Source organism: Musca domestica, unplaced genomic scaffold, assembly GCF_030504385.1.
Source record: "Musca domestica strain aabys unplaced genomic scaffold, Musca_domestica.polishedcontigs.V.1.1 5, whole genome shotgun sequence".
Lineage (NCBI taxonomy): Eukaryota > Metazoa > Arthropoda > Insecta > Diptera > Muscidae > Musca > Musca domestica.
The window spans coordinates 20,662,939-20,688,137 of record NW_026712346.1 but is presented as its reverse complement, the minus strand read 5'-3'; the positions used below and the strand labels follow the sequence as shown (position 1 = coordinate 20,688,137).

The 25,199-nt window shown below is 35.4% G+C and overlaps 2 protein-coding genes across 4 annotated transcripts in view; one reads left to right on the top strand and one right to left on the bottom strand.

Moving 5' to 3' along the window:
• LOC101897937 (ATP-binding cassette sub-family A member 17) overlaps window positions 1-13,166 on the bottom strand; it is a 55,358-nt gene extending 42,192 nt beyond the window's left edge. For 2 of the 3 annotated variants that reach the window (XM_011297087.3, XM_011297088.3), the window contains exons 1-2: window positions 12,873-13,166; window positions 12,515-12,812 (exon numbers count right to left, since the gene is read on the bottom strand). In XM_011297087.3, the coding sequence (XP_011295389.1) occupies window positions 12,515-12,812; window positions 12,873-13,058 (484 nt within the window). In that variant the 5' untranslated portion in view covers window positions 13,059-13,166. The remainder of the gene's footprint in view (window positions 1-12,514; window positions 12,813-12,872) is intronic. The other variant, XM_020039271.2, reaches the window with a different exon arrangement.
• Window positions 13,167-23,264: 10,098 nt separating this feature from the next.
• Window positions 23,265-24,807, top strand: LOC101898223 (mitogen-activated protein kinase p38b). Its single transcript, XM_005190502.4, has 2 exons — window positions 23,265-23,529; window positions 23,610-24,807. Exons 1-2 carry the CDS (start codon window positions 23,421-23,423, stop codon window positions 24,605-24,607), a joined length of 1,107 nt encoding a protein of 368 aa, XP_005190559.1. The 5' UTR covers window positions 23,265-23,420; the 3' UTR covers window positions 24,608-24,807.
• The last annotated feature ends 392 nt before the right edge of the window (window positions 24,808-25,199 follow it).

Genomic DNA, 25,199 nt, shown 5'->3' with positions numbered 1-25,199 from the left:
GCAAAATTTGGTGAGGTTTGCGTCATAACTGCGACATGTAGAGTGATTACATATGTAAAATCGTGGGTCTAGAACCAATATTTCGAGGTTTGTGGCAGCACCTAACCTTTAGCGGATTAGGTTGATATTTCCGCCACCCCCACTTACACTTTTATTTCAAATGGAAAATCCTAAACCGGCGCCTGGACATATTCCCCATTGCAATTATGGAGATTATGATTTTTTCGGTCATAATCCACATAATAAAGTGGGAAGTATGGCCGTTTGCTATGGGGACTACTTACAAATATTATTATATGTAGTAAACTTGGGTTCGCGTTAGACGATGCCGGACATACTCAGAGGAGAAAGTCTTTGGATTTACCCATTATTGTGAGGATTATGTCCCCTACTTTCTACGGGTTATGACCGTTTTTTCATTGGAAATAATCCCCATTCCATTATGGGGGTTCGGTCATAATTCCCAGAAAGTTGCGGACATAATCCCTATAATATCCCAAAAAGAACATTCTGGGGCCGTGACGAGGGTCTTTAAATTGACGAAGTTTTCTTGCGGTTTAAACACAAACGTATTATTTCAAATGGAAAATCCTAAACCGGCACCTGGACATAATCCCCATTGCAATTATGGAGATTATGATTTTTTTTTCGGTCATAATCCACATAATAAAGTGGGGAGTATGGCCGTTTGCTATGGGGACTACTTACAAATATTATTAAATGTAGTAAACTTGGGTTCGCGTTAGACGTTGCCGGACATACTCAGAGGAGAAAGTCTTTGGATTTACCCATTATTGTGAGGATTATGTCCCCTACGTTCTACGGGTTATGACCGTTTTTTCATTGGAAATAATCCCCATTCCATTATGGGGGTTCGGTCATAATCCCCAGAAAGTTGCGGACATAATCCCTATAATATCCCAAAAAGAACATTCTGGGGCCGTGACGAGGGTCTTTAAATTGACGAAGTTTTCTTGCGGTTTAAACACAAACGTATTATTTCAAATGGAAAATCCTAAACCGGCACCTGGACATAATCCCCATTGCAATTATGGAGATTATGATTTTTTTTCGGTCATAATCCACATAATAAAGTGGGGAGTATGGCCGTTTGCTATGGGGACTACTTACAAATATTATTAAATGTAGTAAACTTGGGTTCGCGTTAGACGGTGCCGGACATACTCAGAGGAGAAAGTCTTTGGATTTACCCATTATTGTGAGGATTATGTCCCCTACGTTCTACGGGTTATGACCGTTTTTTCATTGGAAATAATCCCCATTCCATTATGGGGGTTCGGTCATAATCCCCAGAAAGTTGCGGACATAATCCCTATAATATCCCAAAAAGAACATTCTGGGCCGTGACGAGGGTCTTTAAATTGACGAAGTTTTCTTGCGGTTTAAACACAAACGTATTAAAAGCTATGTCCGCAGCGGCTTCATGAACGCATATGCGTTACTTGTCATATCCCTCGATGGCCTTTGGTTGTGCATTCGCTGAAACATATGAACAAATCATACATGCAACAACACCAATAGACCCATTGCGATTCCCAACGATTTGTTGCAATGGTCGGGCTGGATTCTCACCACTTCCTGCAAAACACGTCTCAGGTTTACTGTCATACTCTCATTAAAGGTACATTAAAAATATTGTTCAGTCGGCTAGCGTCAAAGGCTCCGAAAGCAGAGACAACATTAATCAAAGTATAAACTATATAACCATGGTTTGAAGCTCTGAGATGTTTTCAACTACACAGTTACCCAACCATTGTGATATGCCTAGTCTAGCAGCAGTTTAAGCACAAACGCACCAGCTGCCTACATTGAGCCACAATATACATATATTAAAATTATGTGATCAACCAAGGCCATAGCAATCGTAACAGCCCTATTTATGTGTCCACCACTTAGAAGCTTATCCTGAATTAGGTACACGAGTCAATAGAAAAGGAATCCAAAATGAAATTTCTTATAAAATTGACAATTTAGTTTACAAACAAAAATAAAAAAAGTTTAAAACCATATGATTGTCAATTACACCTTATTAAATACACCTTGGGTGAAATCATGGTACAATAAAATCAAGGTAGGGCTATGATACCAAATGATATTATTTTTTTTATTTTCTTGGCTTAATATGTCAACTTTTGTGTGCGTATTATTTTCAATAATGAACAATTTTTCAGAAAAAATTCAAATTCGGATGATTTTAAAATGGTATTACAACGTATGATAGAGATATATAGAACATGATTTTGAAAATAAATGTTGACCTTTCATTCAGTTTTCGCTGTTTTCAATTATTTATTCAAAATCAATGCAACAAGTTGTTTGGTTTTTGGATTGTTTTGATAGTGAACTGAAATAAAAACATAAAAATGGGTAGCAATTGCTTGTCTACCTTAAACAAAAGTTCTGTGAACAGGCTCTTAGTGTCCGTTCTAATAATTCGGCCTTTATCAGCGGCTTAATATGTTCTATTCTGATGTATATCCAGCGAAGGAAAACAAACGAAATGATTAACGTACTACTCACAGGAAGACACATTTTTTTACGATTGCCTCAATGTACTTCGGATGTGAGTTGCCGAGTTGTATCGTTTGCGAACAAGTCGCCCGGAAACGTTTGCAAACCTTTGCTGTGCGAAATGATGACTGGTACATTAAGATTTCTTAATCTTAATATTTTTTTGGCACTTTTTTACATTGAATGATGGTCAAATGAATTAATAAAAAGGAATAATTTTAACTTTTAATTAGTTTGTACATTATATGTACCGATTTCGATAAAATTACAAACAGCTATTTCTGGGCTGTATCTTATATCTGGTACCAAATATCATTCTTGTGGAGTGCATATTGCGAATGTGAGAGGCTTAAACACCAAATCGGATGAAAGATATATATGGGAGCTATAGCTATATCTGAACCGATTTTCTTCAAATTTGATATACTTGCTTCTAGGCCGAACTCGGTTGGGTGTGCCAAAATTCAGGTAATTTGGACTGATAGTGGACATTTGGTGTACATTTAACCCGAAATCGGATGAAGATATATATGGGAGCTATAGCTGTTTCTGAACCGATTTTCTCCAAATTTTTTGTATTTGCTTTAAGGCTAATCTCGGTCACATGTGCCAAAATTCGGGCCATTTGGGCTGATATTGGCCAATTGGTGGTCAATTAACCCGAAATCGGATGAAGATATATATGGGAGCTATAGCTATATCTGAACCGATTTTCTCCAAATTTTATATACTTGCTTCTAGGCCGAACTCGGTTGGATGTGCCAAAATTCAGGTAATTTGGACTGATAGTGGATATTTGGTGCACATTTAACCCGAAATCGGATGAAGATATATATGGGAGCTATATCTAAATTTGATCCGATTCTCACCAATTTCAATAGGGTTCGTCCTTGGGCCAAAAAAATATTGTTTGGAAAATTTCATCTCAATCGGATAATAAATGCGACCTGCATTTTGTTCACAAGAATACATGGACAGACGGACGGACGGACAGACGGACTGACATGCATAAATCGACTCAGAAAGTGATTCTATGAAGGTTCTCAAAAGTAACTATGGGTCTATCTCGTTTCCTTCTCCATGTTACAAACAAATGCACAAAGACATAATACCCTTACCACTATGTGGTGTAGGGTATAAAAAGGTAATATCGTTTACCACACAATAAATACACGGCAATTGGCTGAACCTTTTATATTAAAATTATTGTGTTTTATTTTCTTTTTATTTAACCCCCTATAACTTTGGACGGTCACACGTACGTATTGGACGTACTGGCTCTATTGGGAGAGCTTCGCCGGCACTTGTTCCCCGAGTCTCTATAGTGCGGACTTAACAATAATAATAATATAAACATTGTTTAAAAATTTTCATTGTTTTCTTGTGGTAATTTGTTTTTGTACTAACCTTGTTTTATTAATTAGTTTTAAGGTTTAATATTAATAAAAATGTTTAAAATTAGAAATATTTTGTATAATTTTAGAGTAGTCATGTATAGAAGTTTTTTGAACCGTCCATGAACCTATGGGCTAGTTAATTATATATATTGCAAATAAGATTGGAAACGTGTCAATTTAATGTATTCACTCTAGCCTTTCATTATGCTGCCAAAATGGTATTAACAGAAAATTTTTTTAAATTCTGAAATACAAAGACTAATGTATTGATATAGATCTTTGATGTATGCCCAACATGAGCTATCAAACCATAGTTTTCTACTGTTATAGCCTGTTCAGCAAACTTATTTTTCTTCCAATTACAAGACAAAGGCAGAAAAATAGAATTTTTGGTTTCCGTACGTAAGAAATCAAAAAATAGCTTAGGCAAGTTTTGGTTCAACCAACTCCAACACAAACAAACAAAATGCCAAAGTAGACAATCAAAAACTATCAATCGTTCATTCACAAAATTTAAACAAAGGAAATATTTTGTTTAAAAATGGATATTTCACACAAAAGGTATGGTCAATTTCTTACGCTGTGCTGTATTGATCCCAGCAGGTGCGCTACTTCGCTGCTCTAAACTCTAACCTCACGCAAAATTAGACGCCAATTGATATAATTATGACATGAGAGACTACAAAAATCAGAAAAATCTCTCTCCTGGATAAACGCAAAATTTGGTGAGGTTTGCGTCATAACTGCGACATGTAGAGTGATTACATATGTAAAATCGTGGGTCTAGAACCAATATTTCGAGGTTTGTGGCAGCACCTAACCTTTAGCGGATTAGGTTGATATTTCCGCCACCCCCACTTACACTTTTATTTCAAATGGAAAATCCTAAACCGGCGCCTGGACATATTCCCCATTGCAATTATGGAGATTATGATTTTTTCGGTCATAATCCACATAATAAAGTGGGAAGTATGGCCGTTTGCTATGGGGACTACTTACAAATATTATTAAATGTAGTAAACTTGGGTTCGCGTTAGACGTTGCCGGACATACTCAGAGGAGAAAGTCTTTGGATTTACCCATTATTGTGAGGATTATGTCCCCTACGTTCTACGGGTTATGACCGTTTTTTCATTGGAAATAATCCCCATTCCATTATGGGGGTTCGGTCATAATCCCCAGAAAGTTGCGGACATAATCCCTATAATATCCCAAAAAGAACATTCTGGGGCCGTGACGAGGGTCTTTAAATTGACGAAGTTTTCTTGCGGTTTAAACACAAACGTATTATTTCAAATGGAAAATCCTAAACCGGCACCTGGACATAATCCCCATTGCAATTATGGAGATTATGATTTTTTTTCGGTCATAATCCACATAATAAAGTGGGGAGTATGGCCGTTTGCTATGGGGACTACTTACAAATATTATTAAATGTAGTAAACTTGGGTTCGCGTTAGACGGTGCCGGACATACTCAGAGGAGAAAGTCTTTGGATTTACCCATTATTGTGAGGATTATGTCCCCTACGTTCTACGGGTTATGACCGTTTTTTCATTGGAAATAATCCCCATTCCATTATGGGGGTTCGGTCATAATCCCCAGAAAGTTGCGGACATAATCCCTATAATATCCCAAAAAGAACATTCTGGGCCGTGACGAGGGTCTTTAAATTGACGAAGTTTTCTTGCGGTTTAAACACAAACGTATTAAAAGCTATGTCCGCAGCGGCTTCATGAACGCATATGCGTTACTTGTCATATCCCTCGATGGCCTTTGGTTGTGCATTCGCTGAAACATATGAACAAATCATACATGCAACAACACCAATAGACCCATTGCGATTCCCAACGATTTGTTGCAATGGTCGGGCTGGATTCTCACCACTTCCTGCAAAACACGTCTCAGGTTTACTGTCATACTCTCATTAAAGGTACATTAAAAATATTGTTCAGTCGGCTAGCGTCAAAGGCTCCGAAAGCAGAGACAACATTAATCAAAGTATAAACTATATACCCATGGTTTGAAGCTCTGAGATGTTTTCAACTACACAGTTACCCAACCATTGTGATATGCCTAGTCTAGCAGCAGTTTAAGCACAAACGCACCAGCTGCCTACATTGAGCCACAATATACATATATTAAAATTATGTGATCAACCAAGGCCATAGCAATCGTAACAGCCCTATTTATGTGTCCACCACTTAGAAGCTTATCCTGAATTAGGTACACGAGTCAATAGAAAAGGAATCCAAAATGAAATTTCTTATAAAATTGACAATTTAGTTTACAAACAAAAATAAAAAAAGTTTAAAACCATATGATTGTCAATTACACCTTATTAAATACACCTTGGGTGAAATCATGGTACAATAAAATCAAGGTAGGGCTATGATACCAAATGATATTATTTTTTTATTTTCTTGGCTTAATATGTCAACTTTTGTGTGCGTATTATTTTCAATAATGAACAATTTTTCAGAAAAAATTCAAATTCGGATGATTTTAAAATGGTATTACAACGTATGATAGAGATATATAGAACATGATTTTGAAAATAAATGTTGACCTTTCATTCAGTTTTCGCTGTTTTCAATTATTTATTCAAAATCAATGCAACAAGTTGTTTGGTTTTTGGATTGTTTTGATAGTGAACTGAAATAAAAACATAAAAATGGGTAGCAATTGCTTGTCTACCTTAAACAAAAGTTCTGTGAACAGGCTCTTAGTGTCCGTTCTAATAATTCGGCCTTTATCAGCGGCTTAATATGTTCTATTCTGATGTATATCCAGCGAAGGAAAACAAACGAAATGATTAACGTACTACTCACAGGAAGACACATTTTTTTACGATTGCCTCAATGTACTTCGGATGTGAGTTGCCGAGTTGTATCGTTTGCGAACAAGTCGCCCGGAAACGTTTGCAAACCTTTGCTGTGCGAAATGATGACTGGTACATTAAGATTTCTTAATCTTAATATTTTTTTGGCACTTTTTTACATTGAATGATGGTCAAATGAATTAATAAAAAGGAATAATTTTAACTTTTAATTAGTTTGTACATTATTTGCATTGAGTTAATATACAGGGAAACGTTTGCATTGAGTATTGTACTGTTTCGTTTCCAATGTTGCGTCATCCAGCAGAGTACATTTCAGTTTTGTTTTTGTTTCCACTCATCTACACAATCAATACAAAATAAGAAACAAGTCCCGTTCTCCTTATATCGGTTTTGTTTATAGAAAAAATAACCTCCACTGAATCGAGGAGCATACAATTCAACACATACAGAGGAGATATAGCTATCACTGAATGGTTCCTAATTTCCGACCACCAAGGTCTTTGGGTTATATTCGATAACCTGTTTAAGTCATCCGCGCATGCTATAGTTATCTGTGGTAAAATTAGAATAGAAACAGGTAGCCAAGTCTCTTACAGGAAACATGTGGTGAGCTGCCAATGGGCCGTTCTGACGTTGTCTGCCAATGTCAATGCTTTCGATGGAAGGGTATTCGCGAAGCCTCAATGCCGACATCAAAGATCAACCGCCACCCATCAAACCCATCATCCGCAAAAGCTGCACGACAACTGATATCAGAATGGTGAAGCTGTCCTTATTCGAATGGACCAGCCATTAACTAGCCAAACCTAGTAAACTAACCGATGTGACGTGGACCGTCTTCTTTTTGACTTTGGAGATAGAATCAAAGCCATATTTAAATGAACAGAGTTCTGGAACGAATTTCGATGTAAGTCAATGCAGAAATGGAATTTCTATACATATAATGCATACCAACAAGTTTTCGGCAGTAAAAAATAAATTTTCAATGAGTCTTTACTGAAAGTGAAGAAAATTTTTAACTTGTTCAGTTATTGTTAATGGAAATGGACCTGTGCCTTGCCTTTTATGGTATATTTAGTAATAATTGATAAAAAAAAACATCATATTTTTACCCTGCATCTTTCGCTCTCCAAGGAATGCTCCCGAGAGTAGAAAAAATCGAGTATACTCTATTAATGCCCTACACCACATAGTGGTAGGGTATTATGTCTTTGTTCATTTGTTTGTAACATTTATATCTTCATCCGATTTTAGGTTTCTTGTGCACCAAATGGCTAATATCAGCCCAAATGGTGTGAATTTTCCCCTTCACCAGGGACAGGTACAGACACGATTAGTGGAACTACAGCATGAAGAATGAATATGTTTAGATGGTTTCTTAGTTGAACATGCTTAACTTGTGTCTGCAAGGTTTGAACATTTTTGCAGTTTACGAGCTTCATGAGCGCTCGTAAAAGCTACTTTTGTTGGAGAGTTGTGTTAAGAACGGCAACCAAAGATGTACGTACTTTCTGCAATTGCCGTGGGTTTATCATTGTTAAGAAACAACTTTGACACCCATTTCGGAGAAGAGATGAAAAAGCTCGAAAAGTCAAATTCTGGACAAACTAACAACTAAGGTGCCGACAAAAGCAATTGACTGATCGGGAGATTTATCACTTTGATTTTTATACCCTACACCACAAGGTGTTCAAGGTATTATGTCTTTGTGCATTTGTTTGTAACGTGCAAAAGGATCGAAATCGGTTCAGATATAGCTATAGCTCCCATATATATTGTTCATCCGATTTGTTATTTTTGTCATCCGCAGCCGTAATATGCATTCTGTAACAACAATATTTGGGGACAATCCCACGGCAGCGGGTTCTACGATACCGGATTGACCCGAAACAACAAGATTCCAGTTTCGGCCAGCGGCTGCCAACCCAGTATGTACATGTTTGTGTTTGTTTATTTTTCTGCATTGGGAGCAGCATATCCCGGAATGCTTGCTCCGGATTTTATTGGTCCGTGCCGGGATTGAGGAAAACCCCGGACCTTGGTTCTGCTCGGTTTGTCAGAACGTCATCCACCACAGATCTGTCTCGGTGCGATGTAATGGATGCTTGAGCTAGTCTCTAGTGACCCATACATGGAATGTATGGGGGTAGCAGTCAAGTGTGGAACTGCCGAGGTAGAGGTGCTTAATGTGTATATCCCGCCGATTAATAGCTGTGAACCACGTTATTTGCCTGATATTAGCCCATTATTGGTAGGCAATAACCGCCTGGTACTAGGGGATTTTAATGCCCACCATGAGTTGTGGCATTCCGTCCTAGGTAATGACCAGAGGGGATCAGCGCTGGCAGAGCAGATTGACTGCTCCACATTCTGCACGGTTAACGAGGATGCCCCCACCCGAATAAGAGGAGAGTGTCACAGTTCGCCAGACTTAACCATAGTGTCACCCGGTCTGATAAATGACGTGACTTGGCAACCCGTCATTTCTCTTGGCTCAGACCATCTCCCGATAATCGTCTCCATAAGCAGGTCGCCCGATTTCATAACCTCTGAACGCCGCACTTTCCTTAACCATGGGAAAGCTCACTGGCCAGAGTTCAGAGAATTCACCAACCGCCACTTCAGAGAACTGCCCAACCCTTCTGATGTTCGGGTAGCAGAAAGGATTTTCCGAAACATCATCAGAGCTGCAGCCGCTCGCTATATACCTGGTGGTCGAATACCCGAGATAAGACCAAACTTCCCAGCAGAGGCAGCGGGATTAGCAAACGAGCGTGATGATCTCCGTCGTACCAACCCTACTGATCCTAGAATCAGTGATTTGACAGTGGAAGTCAACCGGTTGGTACAGGAGCATAAGAGGAAAAAGTGGCTAGACCATCTGAAGTGCTGCAACATTGGAACCGATATGAGTAAGCTGTGGGTAACGGTTAAGTCGCTCTCGAACCCTGGAAAAAAGGATGATAGGACCTCAGTCACTTTTAACGACGTAACGGTGACCGATCCGAAGAGGTGCGCGGAATATTTTAACCGACAATTTGTCGAGCACCCCGAGAGTGATAGGGCGAAGCGAAGAGTACTACGTCGTATCAGATCTCTTCCCGCCGAGGAGGAACCACCACAGTTTACGATGGGTGATGTTGCAAATGTCATCCGTAACGCTAAGTCATCCAAAGCGTTGGGCCCGGACGGAATCTCAATGGTAATGTTGAAGCAGCTGGATACGCCGGGAGTCGAGTACTTAACGAAAGTTCTCAATTTGTCGCTAGCCACCCACATAGTGCCCGAAACCTGGAAAATGGGCCGGGTGGTCCCGCTACTGAAGCCAGGCAAGGATGCCAGTAAAGGCGAATCGTACAGGCCGATTTCGCTTTTGTCACCAGTAGCAAAGACTCTTGAGGCTTTACTCCTCCCCAGCATTAGAGGAAGCTATGCAGTTGCCAACCACCAGCATGGATTCCGTCCACAACATAGTACCACAACAGCATTACACGCCATTTCCACACATATTAGTAGAGGACTAAACCAGAACAGGCCGTGTGACAGAACAGTGTTGGTAGCCCTTGACCTATCAAAGGCATTTGATACGGTCAATCATGCCACACTGTTTGAGGACGTACAGAGAACTACCCTCCGGCCAAGTTTGAAACGTTGGATAATCAACTATATGTGTGGACGCCAGTCGTACGTGGAATTCCGGAACAAGAAGTCCAAAGCCCGTAGAGTGAAACAGGGAGTTCCCCAAGGTGGGGTGATATCTCCGGAACTGTTTAACCTCTACCTTTCCGGAATTCCTCGCCCTCCAGACGGCATTGAGATCGTAACGTATGCGGATGATTGTACGATCATGGCGTCGGGTCCAGTGGTCGATGACATATGCGAAAGGTTGAACCCCTATCTCGCGGAGCTTGCCGCATACTTCCACGCGAGGAATATGAAAATATCCGCCACGAAATCAACGGCCACACTCTTTACCACATGGTCTGCGGAGATGAGAACACAGCTGAATGTTCAGGTCGTGGGGAATTTAATACCGACCACGAACTACCCCAAGATTCTTGGGGTAACGTTCGACAGCATGTTCAAGTCGTCCGCGCAAGCCACAGCTATCTGCGACAAGATGAAAAGTAGGAACAAGGTCCTCAAGGCGCTAGCCGGCAGCTCTTGGGGTGCGGACAAAGAAACCTTGTTGACCTCTTATAACGCGATAGGTCGGTCTGTGGTCAACTATGCGGCTCCAGTGTGGTCTGCGAATACTAGTGCTACGCAGTGGAAGAATATCCAGACCTGCCAGAACGCTGCCCTGAGAACTGCGACAGGGTGCCTCCTCATGACACCAGTGGACCATCTACATGAGGAGGCGAAAGTCCTTCCCTTACGTCAGCATAATCATATGCTTTCGTTGCAGTACCTGCTTGGGTGTTACCGTGAGAGCCATCCCAACCATCATATGGTGGATAACTCTCCCCCACCCAGGCGTGTCAGGAAGGACATACATGATCTAGAGAGGGAGGTCCAGCGCTACAAGAGAGAGCCTCTAGATCAAGAAGCCTATCAGGCAGGTCTGAGTGGCATTCACACCGATGCAGTCGCGGATGCTATTAGCAGTTATAAAGTGAATGCCGTCCTCGGAGTCCACCCCCCATCCATTGCAGCCGAAGAACGTCAGCTGCCTAGACAAACCAGGGTAGTTTTGGCGCAATTACGTTCAGGATGGTGTAGTCGCCTCAATTCGTATTGGGCACGAATTGATGAAGATGTGCGTAACGCCTGCCCGGCGTGTGATACAGGCCCGCACAATACGCTACACCTTTTTAATTGCTCAGCCAAACCTACCCAACTCACTCCAGAGGATCTCTGGCTACAGCCCGTTAAAGTAGCCGAATTTCTAAACCTGGAGCTGGAACCAAATTAGCAGAACACAAACACACACATGTACTACTGCTACAACAACAACAACAACAATATTTGGGGAAATATATATATATATTGCTAAATTTTATCGAGATCGGTTCAGATTTGCATATAGCTCCCATATATATTTTTATCCGATTTCTAATTAATTGTGCACCAAATGGGCAATACAAGTCCGAATTTAAAAGATGCAAACGTTTCGGCATATTTAGTCCTTTGAACTTTAAATTATAATTATAATCATAGCGTGTATTATTGAATTCTCCCATAAAAACTTTTAATTGTTATGCGGAGCTCTAGTAAATTAGCAAAGTTGTGTAGGGTATCATAAAGTCGGCCCGCCCGTACTTTAAGACTTACTTTACTGGTTTTTAATTGGAGTTCGAAATGGGTATCACCTCTTCTGTACAGGGTATTACCTCCTGTATATTTTTTCTATATCCACAGAACGAAACGTTTGCAAACGTTTCCAATAGTTTATTTTCGTTCGCTGTGTATATCCAACGCCAGGAACTCGTTTCATAGTTTTTCTCAACTTCATATTTTTTTTAGTTGAAAAAAGACCAAGTAAAAAGATTTTTAGTCCCACAATCCTGCTTTTTTTAAGAACTGGAGTACTAAGTTAAATTGTTGCACAAGCTTAAAAACAGTGCTCATATCATAATTATAGGTCTAATAGAAGGAGATGTATCCAGATGATTGTATCCAAGCTTTTGGATTTAAAAAATTGTCGAAGTATGTATTAAATCTCATTTTTTTTTTTTTTTTTTTTGATTTGGTGAAAACTCTGAAAATGATCTGTATACAAGGCATACCATGAGGTACTTACGACTGAATGAACTGTCCAAGCTGTCTGTTACATAGCGATGTTCGGGATGGAGTTTCATGCGATTCGTATAGATGATATATTCTAATGAAGGTGTTGTTTTATTTCCTTCAATGGGAAATTTAAATTGTACACCAACACAACTGTCTTTACATTCCTCAATAGTTTTCACCATTGCTTCGGTATGGGAGAATCCTTTCATCTCCAAGGGAGAACCGCACTTCTCTTCCATGAACGAAATGACTTCCGCTGTATCGGGAGCAAAGAAAGTTTGATCAACATCGAAGAAGCAACCATTTAGCTGAACGAAAAATAGCAATATAACAAATCAATCTCTGCGTATTTAGTGTATATCGATTACCAATGTTTCCGGGCTAGAAGGACTGTAAAACTCCATTAAGGGCTGTATAGGCTGGTACATGAAACGAAGAAGTAAGTATTGCAATCCAAAACAGACGACCAAAATGAATCCAATACTTTTGTAACGGAATCGCAATACCATGAGCTGTTTGTAGAAGAACAGCCAAAAGGCATTTGCTCTATCCATGTTGTAAAAACTATACAGCTTTATTCTTTACATCCCAAATAAAAAGAATATTTAAAGCAGTAAAAAACAATCATACAAAAGAACTACACCCAAATGAACAATCGGAACTCTATCCAAATCTTTCGTTCAGATAGTTCTTTTAGTTCATATAATATCTTTAGTTCATCTATTTCAATTCACTGACCTTCCTCTTATACCATGTTCTCATTGCAAATTAATCACGAACACGGATTACCTCGTTCAAACGTTACGATTCGTAATTCATAATAACCATGGCAGAAGAATACAGGTAGATGCATTAACGCTTGGGAGCATTGATATGTCAAAAAAATTTAAATGTTTTTTTAAATATAAGTAGATTTTTATATATTTTCTTATACTACGTCATTCGGAGGTTATTATAACTCGCGTTTTTCAAAAATTTTTACAAATTCAAATAATTTTTCATTCAACATTTTCAATTCCAAAATTGGTTTGACAGTTCATTGTCCCAGCAGCTGTGTCGACGCGTCTACCTATATTCTTCTACCATGATAATAACATTATTCCTATTCTCATGCATTTAGTTATCTATCTTTTAATGATGACATTTTAAATCTATTTTGGTATTTTTCTATTCTTAAATTCAATTGGTGGGATCAATGTTAAAATTATTATTGGTCTGTTCCAGAACTTGCAATAATATACTAGTTTCGCAATTTTCTTCGATATCATCAAATCAAAATCGGTTATTATAGTAAAAACTTTTATATTCTTGCAACTCTGGAGCAGACCATATATTGTCGATACAAAAATTCACAAATTAATGGCTTTTTGGTTTCCAACTCATGGACAAGAAGTGTACTTCGATGAGAGAGAATTCGTTTGAATGCCTTGCGACATTCGGCCTTAAGGTGCAAGTACATGGCTAGGCATATTAATGTCAAATTATAATGGAAAACGACGACAGGGTTTAATTCCTTTATGAAATGTCACAAAATATGCCTAGCCATGACTTCAAGCTCTTTATGTACTTGCATCCATGGTACAAGGTAGAGCTACCAGCTGATTACAATTTTTTTAAGTGTGCCCGGCTTCTGCCAATTATGTGTATGTATTTGTTGTTTTGAAAAATAAAAAACAAAATATTTTCAAAATCAATGATTAGAAGAAACTTTAATTGCGGGGCACGCATTAATAATATTAACCAGATTTGCCATGGAATTGAAAAATTGAACACTTAGGATCATATTTTTGAGAGAACATTCAGGCATGTCATTCATCTTTCGCGCTTTTTGACTCATTTTAAAAATTAACAAAAAATATCAAATTATTGATAAGAACTTGTTGCCTATAATTTTTATATAAGGAGGTAAAAACAGCTAATATAAAAAGGAGGTAAAACAGCTTCGTAAAACTATAGAAATACATCTCTGAAGCTATGCCCGCTTCCTGTCAGAAATATTCAAAATTATACGCAACAAGTTGTTTGCGAATATTTCACATTTTTTTTCTCATTTTTAAAATGGCTCAAATAAAGGGAAAGTTGAATGAAGTGCCTGCATTTTATTTCAAAAATATGATCCAGAGTGTCCAATCTTTCAATTCCATGGCTAAACTAGTTAATATCTTCAAAGCGCGCCCTACAATCCACGTTTCTTCATTGATTTTGAAAATATTTTGTTTTTAGTTTTCAAAACAATAAATACATACACAAAATTGGCAGCTGGTAGCTCTACCTTACCTTTTCATTGTACCATGATTATATACCATGGTAGAAGAATACAGGTAGTCGCAACGACACAGCTGCTGGGACAATGATCTGTCAAACCGATTTAGGAATTGATAATCTTGAATGAAAAATTATTGAAATTTGTAAAAATTGTTGAATAATACATATCATTACAACCTCCGATTTGCGTCGTATAAGAAAACATATAAAGATCTACACATTTTGACAAAACATTTTATAATTTTTGATACATTATTTTTGTACTATGTTATATACAGCCCTGAGGATATGCCCGCTTCTTCTTTCATCGTAGTTCTGAAAAATGATTTAAATGAAATAAGGAACAAAAATCGCTGTTTGTTCGGAAATGTTTTTGTGGGGAACTAAGTGAAAAAGAGAGGGAAAAGTAGCGAACTATCAAGCTTAAGTCCAATTTTTGTCATATAATTGTTATGAGCTGGCAACTTTTTAAGTTGTGCATGTATCATGGTAGAAGAATTCTAGTAGATGCATTAACCCTCGGGAACATTTATATATTATAAGTTTTGATTAAAAATAAGTTGAATTTTTAACGTTTTATTTCACGGAGCCATTCGGATGCTATGGTATTTATATCTCAACAATTTTAACGTAATTGAATAGTTTTTCATTCAGAAATGTTAATTTCAAATTAGTTTGACAGCTAGTGAAATTTGCTAAAAATCAAATATCATACAAAGAAAATCCTTTTTTACAGATATTTTTTAAATATTTTCCAACTCTCCCACCATGTTTCCTTCTAAAAATACGTTGGCACACAAAACTTTATGGCTGGTTTTTACATCTTGCCGATAGATAAAAAAGTGATGTTGTGGGACACATAAATCGTTTTTCGTTATTACAAGTTTCATTTAAGTATGAACTGTCCGATAAGCAAAATGTCAGAACATCTTCCCTTTATCTTTTAAAATAAAGTTTACTGAATTCATGTTGCCATATTTTTCATTGATAATATGGCAATAACAGCAAAATTTATTTACATAAAAAATGGATAACGCAAATCGTTTATTTTATATTGAAAAATTGAAATATAAATTTATTTCACGAAATTAATTACAAATTCGCATTTTGTGTATTATTTTTAAACTAAAATGAAGATGTCATTGTGAAAAATGCTGTGAATACCAGTTACTTTTAAAAAAATTGCCGTATCTCTGTAAAAAATGCATATATTTTAAAGGAAAGATGTAATAATGGGAATCCGATAATGTGAACTTTATACTTCACTTTTCCTAAAGTAAGGGATAACAAAAGTGGACTATAAAGGAAAGACCATGGTAGAATAATATAGGTAGACGCATCGACACAGCTGCTGGGACAATGAACTGTCAAACCAATATTGGAATGGAAAATGTTGAATGAAAAATTATTAAAATTTGTAAAAATTGTTGAAAGACGCGAATTATAAAACATATAAAAATCCACTTATATTTGAAAAAATATTTAAAATTTTTTGACATATCAATGTTCCCAAGCGTTGATGCATCTACCTGTATTTTTCTACCATGGGAAAGACATAAGAACGGGCCTATCTCAGTTAACACTGACTTCTGAATAATCGCAATGAATGTGAATTGCAAAGTATACGATAAAATTATTGTGATTGGTCAATTATCGAGGATAATGACGCTTTAAAAATACGCTTACACTGCCTTTACACGGTGCAATTTTTAGCTGGCATTTTTATCAATTCTCTTTTAAAATTTCTGCGTTAATCTTCGCGCCTTTACACGGTGGCATTTTACGATAATAGTACTTGGCATTTTATCTGACATTTTGTTTTATTCAGTATTTCGCATAGAGCTAATTGTTTGTAACCGATATTTATAAAGAAGTGATTTGAAATTAAATGTGTGAATCTAAAGAAGAAATGATGGAAAAAGTTATTGAGGTGTTAAATATTGCATTATTAACTATTATTTTAACTTTCTTCTTTTGCTTTTTAATACTTCCAATTAATTTTCATATAATTCATTATACAATTCAATCACTAAAAACATAACATCACAATAAAAGAAACGCATCAAAAATTACAATAAAGAAACGATATGAAATGTCAAAATCATAAAAAATTCGGAAGAAGCAAAAAGGTGGCTTATCGTGCCATTTTTTCTTCTATCTTTGTCTCTCTACACCTTTTACCAACAAAAAAATGGCATGGTTAAAAAATGTCACCGTGTAAAGGCAGTGTTATATACAAATTATCTACCCGGAATAACCCTTATAACCGACCAATCACAATAAATTTAATGTAAGTTTTGTACGGTCATGTTTATTATGATTGGTCAATTGTTAGGTTTACCCCGGGTAGATATATTGTATGTAAAGGTACTTCTAGATAAAAAAATTACCCGGATTAACAGACATCATCAGGATTTGTTGCTTAAAGTACGTATATATATATGAGGGTTAACCCACTAGATTTGGATTTAAATTGTCATATCCATTACTTTTACTTCAAATAAATCCTCTCAAAGTAGGTTAACCCTACAAAAAGTTCTAACGTAAACATGGCATTAATTCTGATTTATTTAAACAGTTTTAAGTTCATATTTACCCATTGTACAATGCAGACAAGGTAGGGCATATCAATCACCCATAGTAGAAGAATATAGGTAGTCCCATCGACACAGCTGCTGGGACGATGATCTGTCAAAACAATTTTGAAATTGAAAACTTTAAATTTAAAATTATTCATTATCGTTAAAATTGTCGTCAATGTATATCATAACAACCTCCGATTGGCATCGTATAAGAAAAATTATAAAAATCTACTTATTTTTGAAAAAACATTTAAAATTTTTCGACATTTAAATTTTCCCAAGCGTTGATGCATCTACCTGAATTCCTCTACCATGCAATCACCTGAATACAATTTTTTCTTTTGATAGTCTTGTAATGTTTAAACATACATGACTCACTGAGAGAAGCAATTAGGAAAATGCAAAACTCCAGTACATTGTGTCAAATAACCATTTATATTTTTTCATAAAATTCTTATATTTAAGGAAAACACATAAGACAAAATGTCAGAACATCTTCCCTTTATCTTTTAAAATAAAGTTTACTGAATTCATGTTGCCATATTTTTCATTGATAATATGGCAATAACAGCAAAATTTATTTACATAAAAAATGGATAACGCAAATCGTTTATTTTATATTGAAAAATTGAAATATAAATTTATTTCACGAAATTAATTACAAATTCGCATTTTGTGTATTATTTTTAAACTAAAATGAAGATGTCATTGTGAAAAATGCTGTGAATACCAGTTACTTTTAAAAAAATTGCCGTATCTCTGTAAAAAATGCATATATTTTAAAGGAAAGATGTAATAATGGGAATCCGATAATGTGAACTTTATACTTCACTTTTCCTAAAGTAAGGGATAACAAAAGTGGACTATAAAGGAAAGACCATGGTAGAAGAATATAGGTAGACGCATCGACACAGCTGCTGGGACAATGAACTGTCAAACCAATATTGGAATGGAAAATGTTGAATGAAAAATTATTAAAATTTGTAAAAATTGTTGAAAGACGCGAATTATAAAACATATAAAAATCCACTTATATTTGAAAAAATATTTAAAATTTTTTGACATATCAATGTTCCCAAGCGTTGATGCATCTACCTGTATTTTTCTACCATGGGAAAGACATAAGAACGGGCCTATCTCAGTTAACACTGACTACTGAATAATCGCAATGAATGTGAATTGCAAAGTATACGATAAAATTATTGTGATTGGTCAATTATCGAGGATAATGACGCTTTAAAAATACGCTTACACTGCCTTTACACGGTGCAATTTTTAGCTGGCATTTTTATCAATTCTCTTTTAAAATTTCTGCGTTAATCTTCGCGCCTTTACACGGTGGCATTTTACGATAATAGTACTTGGCATTTTATCTGACATTTTGTTTTATTCAGTATTTCGCATAGAGCTAATTGTTTGTAACCGATATTTATAAAGAAGTGATTTGAAATTAAATGTGTGAATCTAAAGAAGAAATGATGGAAAAAGTTATTGAGGTGTTAAATATTGCATTATTAACTATTATTTTAACTTTCTTCTTTTGCTTTTTAATACTTCCAATTAATTTTCATATAATTCATTATACAATTCAATCACTAAAAACATAACATCACAATAAAAGAAACGCATCAAAAATTACAATAAAGAAACGATATGAAATGTCAAAATCATAAAAAATTCGGAAGAAGCAAAAAGGTGGCTTATCGTGCCATTTTTTCTTCTATCTTTGTCTCTCTACACCTTTTACCAACAAAAAAATGGCATGGTTAAAAAATGTCACCGTGTAAAGGCAGTGTTATATACAAATTATCTACCCGGAATAACCCTTATAACCGACCAATCACAATAAATTTAATGTAAGTTTTGTACGGTCATGTTTATTATGATTGGTCAATTGTTAGGTTTACCCCGGGTAGATATATTGTATGTAAAGGTACTTCTAGATAAAAAAATTACCCGGATTAACAGACATCATCAGGATTTTTTGCTTAAAGTACGTTTATATATATGAGGGTTAACCCACTAGATTTGGATTTAAATTGTCATATCCATTACTTTTACTTCAAATAAATCCTCTCAAAGTAGGTTAACCCTACAAAAAGTTCTAACGTAAACATGGCATTAATTCTGATTTATTTAAACAGTTTTAAGTTCATATTTACCCATTGTACAATGCAGACAAGGTAGGGCATATCAATCACCCATAGTAGAAGAATATAGGTAGTCCCATCGACACAGCTGCTGGGACGATGATCTGTCAAAACAATTTTGAAATTGAAAACTTTAAATTTAAAATTATTCATTATCGTTAAAATAGTCGTCAATGTATATCATAACAACCTCCGATTGGCATCGTATAAGAAAAAGTATAAAAATCTACTTATTTTTGAAAAAACATTTAAAATTTTTTGACATTTAAATTTTCCCAAGCGTTGATGCATCTACCTGAATTCCTCTACCATGCAATCACCTGAATACAATTTTTTCTTTTGATAGTCTTGTAATGTTTAAACATACATGACTCACTGAGAGAAGCAATTAGGAAAATGCAAAACTCCAGTACATTGTGTCAAATAACCATTTATATTTTTTCATAAAATTCTTATATTTAAGGAAAACACATAAGACATGAATGTAATGCCGGGGTTATTCCACAAAATTAAGCCAAAAATAGAAGGATAATATTTTTTATCAAAAATTGTACAGTTTGTTGTCCATTAATATCGAAAATATGAAATTTTGATGCAACTGAATTTGAAATAGTATCAAATAGGCCCATCCATGGTAGAATAATGCAGGCAATAGCAACTGTTGTTGTACAACAATCGTAACAACAACCACAAATAATATTGATTTCGTACGTAATACAAGTATCAGAGTTATGTGTCCAAAAATGTTAACAAAATAATTAATTTTCAATAAACTATTTTAATTTCAAAAGTATACATTTTTGGAATTTGGATTATTAAATTGAAAATGCAGAAATATAGTTCTTAAAATATTTAACTTTAATGCTCTCATATCATTCCCCTGAATGTATAGTTGTTAGCTGTTGGTCCTAATCTCCCAACACCTCAAGCAATCGCTAGAAAAACGTGAAAAAGGCAACATCCCTTTCAAGTTGGAAACAAACAGCATACATACATAAAGTATTCTACATTTTGCATTTTTATGAAACATTAAATATACGAATATATTATTTAACGTGGTGTCGCTGATCCTTAACCGCCAAAAACGTTTTCGAACCATCGCCTTTGGCGTTTTGTTAAGTACAACGGCGATTTTTTCTATTATTGGGCAAAAAATATGTTCACATTGCCCTGCAGTGAAATTTTATATCAAAAAAAGGTTTACCTATTGTATATTAAGAAATGCAATTAAATCACAAAACGTCACATAAAGTTTGACACTAGTATTACTATAGCATGGCAGAAGAATACAGGTAGATGCATCAACGCTTATGAGCATTGATATGTCAAAAAAATTTAAATGTTTTTTTTTTCAAATATAAGTAGATTTTAAAATATTTTCTTATACGATGTCATTCGGAGGTTATTACAATTCGCGTATTTAAACAATTTTTACAAATTTAAATAATTTTTCATTCAAGATTTTCAATTCTACTGTACTATAGAGTCAAATCAGCTGGGACTTGCTGTTAACTGTAATAATTATACCATGAGGGCCAACAAAGAAAAAAAGGTATTTAGGAAGTAGCTTCGTTTTACCTTTTGTTATTGTGTCATGATAACATGTATATAGGTTTTGTATGTGTATGTATTGTTTTGAATAATATTCAATATTCGTTTCCCTTATAATTTGACAAAAATATGTCTAGCCATGATACCAAGCTGCTTATTTACCCACACCCTTAGATTTAAGGTGAGAATACATAAGTTGCTTTTTTGATCGGCTTAAGTCATCAGCTGGCTTCATATGAAAAGGCGCGTAGGACAAAATCGAACTAAGTCAACCTAAAACTCCTTTGTTCCTCTATAAAGAAGCCAGCAGACTTAAGCCAGTCAAAAAAGCCTTTTATCTACTCTTTCCTTTACACATGGTAGTATAAAATGGTAAGCTAAAACTATCAGCTTTAAGTTACAATTACGAGTTTGCCAGTTTTGAATTTGTATTTATCGTTTTAAAAAATAAAAACAATTTTTTTGGAAAATGAATGTCTAGGACGTACATTGCGGGGTTCGCATTAAGGACATTAACCAGTTTTGGACATTAGCCAGTTATTAATGAAGTCATTAAAGGGGTTGGATCGTATTTTTAAAGAAAATTCAGACATTTCATTCATGTCTCGCGCTTACAACGACAAATTGTCATGTTTAATTTTGAATAATTCTGACAGGAACCGGGCATTGCATCATGGCTGCTATCAGTAGTTTTACAAAACTGTTCCACCCATGGTACAATGAATACAAGGTAGGCTAACTTTGAAAAAATTGCAAGTATAGAGGTCTACCTGTTTGGCTTGTAATGTCAGAATTGCTATCAAACAATAAAAAAGCAAACAACTTGTTACATTGATTTTGAATAAATAATTTAAAACCGCGAAAATCGAATAAAAGGTCAACATTTCTTTTCAAAATCATGTTCTATATATCTCTTATGGTTTATTTCGCGACAAAAACTGTAGACTTTGTCGATGCATACGTTGCAATAAACATTCTGAAAACACCCGAATTTGAATATTTTCTGAACAATTTTTTTTATTATTAAAAAGAAGACACACACATAAGCAAATGAAGTTGACATATTAAGCCAGAAAAATAAAAAAATTTAAATCATATGGTAGTTCTGTCCTACCTTGAATTCATTGTACCATGGTTCCACCCATGGTACAATGAATACAATGTAGGCTAACTTTGAAAAAATTGCAAGTAAAGAGGTCTACCTGTTTGGCTTGTAATGTCTGAATTACTATCAAAACAATAAAAAAGCAAACAACTTGTTGCATTGATTTCGAATAAATAATTTAAAACAGCGAAAACTGAATGAAAGGTCAAAATTTCTTTTCAAAAACACGTTCTATATATGTCTTATGGTTTATTTCGCGACAAAAACTGTAGACTTTGTCGATGTATACGTCGAAATAAGCATTTTGAAAACACCCGAATTTGAATATTTTCTGAACAATTTTTTTATTATTGAAAAGAATACACACACATAAACAAATGAAGTTGACATATTAAGCCAGAAAAATAAAAAAATTAAAACAATTTTTTTTATTATTAAAAAGAAGACACACACATAAGCAAATGAAGTTGACATATTAAGCCAGAAAAATAAAAAAATTTAAATCATATGGTAGTTCTGTCCTACCTTGAATTCATTGTACCATGGTTCCACCCATGGTACAATGAATACAATGTAGGCTAACTTTGAAAAAATTGCAAGTAAAGAGGTCTACCTGTTTGGCTTGTAATGTCTGAATTACTATCAAAACAATAAAAAAGCAAACAACTTGTTGCATTGATTTCGAATAAATAATTTAAAACAGCGAAAACTGAATGAAAGGTCAAAATTTCTTTTCAAAAACACGTTCTATATATGTCTTATGGTTTATTTCGCGACAAAAACTGTAGACTTTGTCGATGTATACGTCGAAATAAGCATTTTGAAAACACCCGAATTTGAATATTTTCTGAACAATTTTTTTATTATTGAAAAGAATACACACACATAAACAAATGAAGTTGACATATTAAGCCAGAAAAATAAAAAAATTAAAATCATATGGTAGTTCTGACCTACCTTAAATTCATTGTACCATGGTTTCACCTTCTTATCGTACCATTGGTTTACATTACATTGAAAACACGACTTTCAAAAATGAACGAGAGTATGTACCACACTTCAGTATTCAAATTCCTGGAATGAAATTGGCAACGCAGGCTTATTTTTACGCCCATACGAGCTTTCGGCAACACTTCTTTTTCTCTTCTGACGTTTATTTTTCTTTTATTTTTCTTTTGATTGCGTGAATTTATAAATTTCTTTCTATTTGTGTATTTGTTCGACGAGAAAAGTGCTATTTTGGATAGTATAAGTCGTCATACGATGGCCAAGTTTTATAAACTGGATATAAATCGCACGGAATGGGAAATTCCTGATACCTATCAACAATTGCAGTCTGTTGGAAGTGGGGCGTATGGGCAAGTATGCAAAGGTATAATAGAAAACATCCCGATAAATAGTATATAAGTTTTGATAAGATAGTATTTTCTATTTCTTATATTCGCTCACCAGCCATTGTTCGTGGGTCCAATATGAAAGTGGCAATTAAGAAATTGGCTCGTCCATTTCAATCTGCTGTACATGCAAAAAGGACATACCGTGAATTGAGACTATTGAAGCACATGGATCATGAAAATGTCATTGGTTTGTTGGATGTTTTTCATCCTGGTCAACCATCGAATTCTTTGGAACATTTTCAGCAGGTGTATTTAGTCACACATCTTATGGACGCTGATCTGAATAACATAATTAGAACCCAGAAATTATCGGACGACCATGTTCAGTTCTTAGTCTACCAAATATTAAGAGGACTAAAGTACATTCATAGCGCTGGAATTATACATCGGGATTTAAAACCGTCAAATATTGCTGTTAATGAGGACTGCGAGTTGAGAATTTTAGATTTTGGGTTGGCACGCCCAGCCGAAAGTGAAATGACAGGCTACGTGGCTACACGTTGGTACAGAGCTCCCGAAATTATGCTCAACTGGATGCATTATAATCAAACTGTTGATATTTGGTCTGTGGGTTGCATTATGGCCGAACTGCTTACCGGACGCACACTTTTTCCGGGTACAGATCATATACATCAGTTAAATTTAATTATGGAAATTTTAGGGACGCCGCCGGAAGATTTCATGCAGAAAATCTCTTCAGATAGTGCTCGCAATTACATTCGCTCACTACCAATTATGCAGCGTCGCAATTTCCGTGACGTGTTCCGTGGGGCCAATCCTTTGGCAATAGATCTTTTGGAGAAAATGTTGGAATTAGACTCCGAGAAGCGAATTACAGCAGAACAAGCTTTGGCCCATCCATATATGGAGAAATATCACGATCCTACAGATGAACAAACTTCACCATTATATGATCAAAGTTTTGAAGATATGGATTTGCCAGTCGAGAGGTGGAAGGAGCTAGTGTTTAATGAAGTTTTGAATTTTAAACCCTTGCCGGCATTCGCAGATGTCTTAAGTCAAGCTCAACAATCACCTGGACAAGGACAATAGTCACAACAGTAAAAATATAATGCACTTTGTTTGCCTTGTAGAAATAACTTTTAAACATTTTCGATATGTACTTAACGTCAAGATGTTATTACTTTAGGGTATGTTTTATATCCTTTTATTTAAATAATCCATGTAAACGTCGTTGCGCCTAATATTATTATAACCATTAATAAAGAAAAAAGGAACACATTTGCCCAATATCTCTTTTCGTTTATGTTTAGTTTTTTTTAGATATTTTCATTTCATTTATTATGTAAATGCTGTGCTGATACGATTTGAAAATAAATAGAATAGCGAATGAAAGATGTGTAATTGAATTATACATAAGTTGTCGGTGAAACGGCATAATGTGTTGCCGTGTGAATTAATTTCATATACATATGTGCCAATCCCGAAAGTTGTTCGACAAAAAATTCAAGCTCAATGTGTATCAAGGTGTATTTCTTATAAAGTTCATGTATATTTATTACAATATCAACTAAAATTTTAGATTTTATGTGAGTTTTAGATTCAGCACTTTATCATCAACTTTTGTTTTTATAACTTGTTATATCTTATCAAATATATCCTGATGTGTTTTTACAAAGTAATT

What these genes read in the sequence shown, in the direction of transcription:
- LOC101898223 (XM_005190502.4), top strand. Translation starts at nt 23,421, where the DNA reads ATGGCCAAGTTTTATAAACTGGATATAAATCGCACGGAATGGGAAATT. An exon ending in GTATGGGCAAGTATGCAAAG is followed by an intron (nt 23,530 to 23,609) that starts GTATAATAGAAA and finishes TTCGCTCACCAG; the next exon opens with CCATTGTTCGTGGGTCCAAT.